Source organism: Aplysia californica, unplaced genomic scaffold, assembly GCF_000002075.1.
Source record: "Aplysia californica isolate F4 #8 unplaced genomic scaffold, AplCal3.0 scaffold00240, whole genome shotgun sequence".
NCBI lineage: Eukaryota > Metazoa > Mollusca > Gastropoda > Aplysiida > Aplysiidae > Aplysia > Aplysia californica.
Window position 1 is genome coordinate 50,979 of NW_004797510.1, and position 7,500 is coordinate 58,478.

At 40.2% G+C, this 7,500-nt stretch overlaps 1 protein-coding gene across 1 annotated transcript in view; it reads right to left on the minus strand.

Annotated features, from left to right (window-relative positions):
• Window positions 1–7,500, minus strand: part of LOC101854641 (latent-transforming growth factor beta-binding protein 4) — a 33,584-nt gene that overhangs the window by 23,654 nt on the left and 2,430 nt on the right. Inside the window, exon 2 of the mRNA XM_005100201.3 lies at window positions 4,995–5,036. Coding sequence (XP_005100258.1) covers window positions 4,995–5,036 — 42 coding nt within the window. The remainder of the gene's footprint in view (window positions 1–4,994; window positions 5,037–7,500) is intronic.

A 7,500-nucleotide genomic window follows, 5' to 3' on the forward strand; every position in this document is an offset into this window, starting at 1 on the left:
TATATAACGATGATATGTGAGTATATTTGTGTATGTGTGTGTGTGTTTGTATGTGTATGTGTGTTTGTGTGTGTATGTGTGTGTGTGCGTGTGTGTGTGTGTGTGTGTGTGTGTGTTATACTGCCCGATAAAAAGAATGGGAAAACAATATACATGATTAAAGCCAATAAAAAGACAAATCTTGGTCAGTGCAAAATACAAATTTATTTATGAAAATCTGATAGATTCTCGTGGGGTGTGGTGTCACTTGCCTGTGATACCCTGGCACTTCAAACGTGGCTGGGCTCAGTATGTGACCTTGACCTTGATGACATAAGTCAGAAAGTTTTATGGCCACATAGGCTGTAAATATTACTGTTGCACATCTTAGTTGCACAACGTTTATCAGTGGGGTTTTGTCCCCACACCTAGGTGACCGATAGACTCATCTGTGCTACTGTTTATGCCCTTGAGAGCTGTTTCTGTACGGTATACACGGTTCTGTTGATTTTGGAAAAAGGCACCATCTGAGGTATCTTGACAGGCGTGATGCAAAATGATAAGAAACAAAAACTGTACAACTTTTTTTCCTTCTAAATATCACGCACAAAGTTTGTACTAGAAGAATGTTGTACTTTGGAACAGATATAATTCATTCAAAAGGAATTTGTTTGACATAAAATTTACAAAGAAGAAACTTGTTTTCGAAAACGAAAATGGCTTTTATTTTAAAAAACCCAGCTATAAATGCAAAATGCATAAATGTAAAAGATCTTGTAAGGAAAGTTATTAAATGATTGGTTTGTTTTTTTCCTTTCCTTTTCCTTTTAAAATCTAATCCTTCCATCCCTGTAACCTTTAAACAATATTTCTTTCTTCCTGCAGAGTTTAAAAAATATTTGTTTAAATTCTGGAATTTTGAGAACCAATGGTCTATATGTCCTCCTTTGGACTTGACACAATTTAACGCGTTGTTTGTAAATTTCAGTGGTGGTCAAACACAAGGATCCACTTAACCATGAGTACTCAAAGTAACGCACACTGCACACCTTACAGAATGGAGCTGTTTCTAGAGATAATAGTATGGGGGTGGTGAGGTTGCCCATACAGACTGCGTTTGTGGAGCTGATGTAGCCTGAAAGGTGAATATGGGCTTTGCCGAAGAACCAAATGTCGTAGAGAAAATTTTCAGGCTTTTCGAGACCATCGAGGAATCATAAGCACATTGCTATCCTCTGATAGCTTCGCAAACGGGAAAATGGTACAGTCGTAGATGAAGATCTGCTTTGAGAATATGGACCGTTGAGATGTAGGAAAGTCATTGATGCAGACATCGTCTACGGACAGATGTCTGATGGGCCTCATCTTCCGAATTCTGCACCCTGGTGACTTTTAAAGGGGTAAGAACGGTGAGTTTTTTTTTCATCCTGTATCAAAGAGCAGTGACACCATTTTTACAACCATGGCTGCGTCCTGAAAGATGGTAAGCCTGACTAATTGATTTAGGGCAATTGTCCCCTAAATTATGAAACTTTCACCTCCGTTGACAAGATGGCGTCCTTAGAAAAGCGTTGTTAGTCTTTACGTCACTAAGTCCAATTGCAGGATCCCCGCTGAGTCTATCATTAAAGGATATTCGTCTTTATGTTTGATTTAGCAAGTTTGCGTGAGCCTGCGTCAGTTTTGATGTTGGTGGTGGCGTAGGGTTAGAACATGGCTCTGACTTGGATGCCTGCGATAGAAACCCCGGCAATAGTAATAACTGCTGCCCTTTTCCGTTTCACAACTCTGTCTCAAATCCCTCCCTCTGCTGCTCCAATTGTATTTCTAGCAGTATCTGAGGCTGGTACCAAAAGATTCCATGCGTGGGGTGTTGAATTACTATGAAACGGTCCTGCGCCTTAGGTATTGCTCTTGGTCTGCCGAATCAAAGTTGATCTCAAAGAAGCGGTTGGTGTACAGTGTTGCTAATAGCGACGAAAGGATCCCACAGGCGATGGATGCTGTCAACGTGAACGCATAGAGCCACTGACACTTCTACAATAGAATCACCGGCTTGCAGTCGTAGTCCGATTGCTCTTTTACGATTTTGAAACTCTCGGCATCCTGTTATTTCAGATTTATCCAACTGACTAAACATTCAGGTGCAGAATTTATAGGCATAACTTACATGACTGTGTGTGCACCAATTCACCATTCCAAATATACGGCATGTGAGTCTATATTTGCAATCTTCAGATTGTATGGTTTGCTACTCAAGCGGCCAGTTGTTTATAACATGGTGATGGAACAACGTCAGGCCTAATTTTCTCACAGGCTGTAATTAACATTTGGCACCAGTGGTGTAATTTGTTTAAATTTTCGCAGCTGTAAAATTTTTTGCGATTTTTTGCCGGTCATATACTTAGAAATTTCAAAACGTATCAGTCTGTTAAAAAACTTAAATGTTGATCTTAAGAGTGTGCAACACAATTGAAATATTTTAGAAAGCGGGATGGTTTGAGCCTTCCTTCAAGGGCAAACTCGGGCTGAGCTGGATGCAGCACCTCAACAGACAAAGAAGGTACTTAATAGAATAACATCTCCAAACCTGAATCAAACAGACGTCCTCCGCATGACACGATGAAGAACCAAACGATTACAACATTGACCAAGCTTTAAAAAGACTATTTAAAAGATGTCATTATGCAGCGTTCAGCATAAGAAAACGGGGACTTTGTGGCATGTGTAGCTTACTTTAAAAATTAACGAAACAACAAAACAAGTGGTCAATTGATACTCAACAACCGCACATGGACGTTCTGCGTTGAACAATGGGGACAGAATATGTCTGTTTCTGTCCCTGAGACTGCACTACCACACACTACCCACATTTTACATTGTGGGTCGGTAAAGGAGGGGAGGGGGTGTATCGTCATTTTAGGACCCCTGCTTCCTGTCCGCAGCTGTTTCTACAAACCAACATACACCATAGAAAGACACCCTGTTTGCCACACAATATATTCTATTGAGCAAACGAAACGCAAAAAAACTATATTGGCAATAACTAAATAACCATCAATCGTAGAAGACAAAAGTTTACACCATCGATAGTATGTCATATTCATTTTGGAAATCCAAAGTTTCCTGTCTTGCATGTCACCGGCAACTAGTAGCCCCTTAATTGAAACGCGGAAAAAGCCCCGTGGTGCCTTTGAAACACAGTCTAAATGAGTGAAAAAAGGGTGAAAAGTATTCTCCTGAACTAAGCTATAAAAGCCGAGCTAAAAAATCGGTGTGGTTGTTTCGACTGCATTTACAACGATAATGCCACGTTTAAGGTCTATACAGCAAGAAAGAGCAATATGCTGTTTGGAGGGTGGAGAAAGGCCAATTGTGGTTGCCAATCATTTTGGTGTTCACATCTCGACTATCCACAGACTCATAACCGGTTTTTAGCTCACGAATTCTACGTCGGACCGAAAAAGGTCAGGTCGACCCAGAGTGACCGATGCACGTGCATACAAATACATTGTCCGGATGTATCGTTCAGATCGACCTCAGACATCTACAAGAACACCAGATTTCATCAGGGGTACCCACAGAAGAGCCATAAGTCGACACACGGTAAACCGTCGATTGCGTCAGGTAGGCTTTAGACGCCATCAACCTTACCATGGTCCAGTCTTGACCACACACCATCGCCAAGAGCGTTTCAATTCGGCCCAGCACCATGTCAACAGCCGTCTGAGAGACTGGTCTTTGGTTGTCATTTTCAGACGAATGCTTATTTTCCATAGATACAATAAACAGGGACCTCAGAGTTTATTAAGAGGAAGGCGAACGTTATTGTGACAACAGTGTCAAAGAAATGAATCGCTTGGAAGGACATTGCGTCATGATCTGGGGTGGGATCATGTGGAAGCACAAAATAGGACCAATGACCTTCCCAAATCAAGGCCTAGGTCAAGGTCAAGGTGTCAGTGCTGCCCGTTGCATAGCAGAAGTTCTTAGGCCACTCTACACATTCAAAGTTTTAACTTCGGGTTCCAGCCAGATAATGCTTGTGTGAACACTTCCCGTGTTATACAAGATTTCTTCCAACACCGTGGCATCACTCTGCAGCCTCACAATACCTTTATCACGGATTTAATCCCAATTAAGCATTTTATGACAAAATAAAATGACGCACCGAGGGGAGACAACCAAGACCGAGAACCACGCAGGGACTGGGTGTGGCCATGAGGGAGATATGGAGGAAGATCCCGCTACGTTTCGCCAACAACCTAGTGCCTTCCTTGTACCTGAGATCCCCGGCCGTTATCCTATCTAATGGTAACCAAAACCACTACTGAGCATTTTGATGCATTAACCGGAAGTTGAAAATATATTCCACTAAAATTCAATATTCAAAGTGATGCCCCACATATCCTTTCATGAAATACCAGAAAACAGTTTGAGTTCAAATTCCCCCGTTTTGTTAAAAATGGAAAACGAACATGATCACCATTGCAAAGGTAAACAGGATTTTGCGTTTCCTTTGTTCGCTACTATACATCCTGAGTATCATACGTGGTGGTGACAACTTAAAAACACAAATGAGTAAAGCAACTTTTTACTTACAAAAAAATACCCTAGTGGTTGAGGTATTTGTGTGTTTTAGAACTCTACTTTTGAGAAATATTAGAAACATTTTCCATATAAATTTGTTACTGCTCAAATAAATTTCTTACTTTTAAAAAGAAAAACAGCTTGTTTGGGCCTTGTAGAAATATCTCTTTTTATGGAAGGGAGATGAGGTTGGTAGGAATAGTATGAATTATTAATATGACGATGTGTAATTAGTAAAGATAAATCTAGCTTTAAAATATGAAAAGCTCTGTATTAATGAACAAAGATGCTATGACACCCACAGCATCCCACACAGCCAGGCCATTCAGCTTGCCAGAGACAGAAAGCTCTTTCTCCCCCTGACGCCATAGACGGTACAAAAGGAAGGATACAGTAAAATAAGTAGCTAAGATGTTTAGACTTACTTGAACAGCCACAAGCAGGAGCGAACACCCAAGCAAGGATATCTGGAAAATAGGAAATCTTCTATGTTCAAAGATATACTATAGTGCTTAGTACTCGTTGTGCAGAAAAGAAAAAAGAAAAAAGGAAATAAACCGAGGAAGAAGCTTGGGATAAACAAAACAGAGTTTGTACTTAAAGCAGGCATTGTTACTTCGTTCAAAAACAACTTTTTTAAAACTAAACAAATAGTCACAAATGTAAAAACTGGAGGGACGCATTCAATGCAGGATAGAAGAAACCAAGGTCATCAATTTAAGCAATACCTCAATTCCAGAACATCTGCATGGAAACGACATTATTAAGCTTTTCTCATCCCGTGCCAGAGTAGGCCTTCAACAAGAGAGGGGGCAGATTGTGGAAACAATCGACTGCCATACATATAACTGACACTGAAAATTGTCACTATGTAAATCTTGTCTTTCTCTCTCTCTCTCTCTCTCTCTCTCTCTCTCTCTCTCTCTCTCTCTCTCTCTCTCTCTCTCTCTCTCTCTCTCTCTCTCTCTCTCTCTCTCTCTCTCTCTCTCTCTCTCTATATATATATATATATATATATATATATATATCTCACACGGGTTTGGGGCGGGGGGTGGGGGGTATGAGAGTGTGTTTGGAAGAGAATAGGAAAAAAGATTTCTAAAACGAATCTATTAATTTGTTTCCCCTTACATTATTATGTTTTTCTCAGCCCTTTTCTCTGTCTCATCGTAAACTGTCTACATCTCCTTTCTTTTATTCTCCCTCTATCGATCTCTCTCTCTCTCTCTCTCTCTCTCTTTCTCTCTCTCTCTCTCTCTCTCTCTCTCTCTCTCTCTCTCTCTCTCTCTTTCTCCCCCTCTCCCTCCCCTCATCTCTCTCTCCCACCCTCTCTCTCTATCCTTGCTCTCTCTTTGTGTATATGTGTGTTTGTGTATTTGTGTGTGTGTTTGTTTGCTTGTTTGTCTCCATCTCTTCTCTCTGTTTGTGTGGGCGTGCAAAATTCAATAACTTTCCTATCAATAATTCTTCAGTTCGTAGGAGTATCAGCGATACATATCTATTGCAGATGTCACCGATGGCCACACGAATTTCGCTATCTTCTCTTTGAAGCGAAAAATAGAAACAATCATAAATTATCGGATAAAGTGACAAACGCGAAGCGCTCAGCGAGAAAAAGTTACAAAGGGCTTATTGACCAATTTGAGAAAAACGGTTTTAAATATTTTAAATAGTCCCTCCCCCTCAAAATATTATGATTGTCTTCATTTCTTTACCAAAGGAAAAAGTATAGGATTAAAATAATAGTGTTTTAAAAAAAAAGAAACAGTAAACAAAATTTAGCTATCATCCTACTTTTCTTAAGGGAGGGGCGGGGGAGGGGGGGGGGGCTACACCTGAAAACTATCTCACTTATTAGCTAACCCATTTTACTAAATTTCACACATATGACAGGCATAATAAGGAGTCTTTAAGTCTGCAATCAAATTTGAGAAAAAAGTTTCGTTTCCATGGATACGGCGGCCATATTAGATTTTGTTGGCATGTCTTACGTAATGAATACTGTGCTTATCTTTCATGGAAATTGATTATTTTTTGTTGTATGCATGCTAGCAAACATTAGATCTAAACATTTGCTTTTGCTTTTTTTCGTAAACCCATTAGACAATTTGTAATGCATTTTTTTCCTGAGGTAGTATTCAAGTTTGCAAAAAATCCGTGAAAATCCACACTCCAGACACCAACAACAAAAACCTCTTTAATGTATCAAAAATAAAAAATTCAACAGACCAATATTTAGTGCTACATCTTTTCTTTATTCTGTGGGAATTTCATGAAGATTGGATGAAAAATGGTGGAGTTATTCAAAAATGTATAGAGACAAATTTCCCTTGGCAGCAGCTGGACGACTTGGACTTCGCCGATGACCTTGCACTGCTCTCTCACACACATGCTCAGATGCAAGAAAAGACCAAGGAACTCAACAGCCTATCAAGGAGTGTTGGCCTACGTATACATCCAGGAAAGTCAAAAGTAGTGAAGCTAGGAAAAGTTTCAAACCTTGCTGTGACAGTGGAAGACACTCCCCTTGAAGAAGTGGACTCCTTTACCTACCTTGGAAGTGTCATCGATAGTAAAAGTGGAACCGAGGCAGATGTTAAAGCAAGAACCGCCAAGGCAAGGTCAGCCTTCAAGCAATTATCAAAAGTCTGGAAAGCAAGCAACATCTCACTGCGCACCAAGATTCGACTTTTTAACTCCAACGTCAAGTCTGTGCTCCTCTACGGCTGCGAAACTTGGAAGACAACGAAGACAGTACTGAATAAGGTCCAGACTTTCATCAACAGATATATGAGGAGTATTTTAAGAATTAAGTGGCAGGATAGAATAAGAAATGAAGAGCTGTGGGAAAGGACAGGACAAACGGATATAGAGGTAGAAATAGGACTAAGAAAGTGGCGATGGATGGGACACACCTTAAGAAAGCCCAGC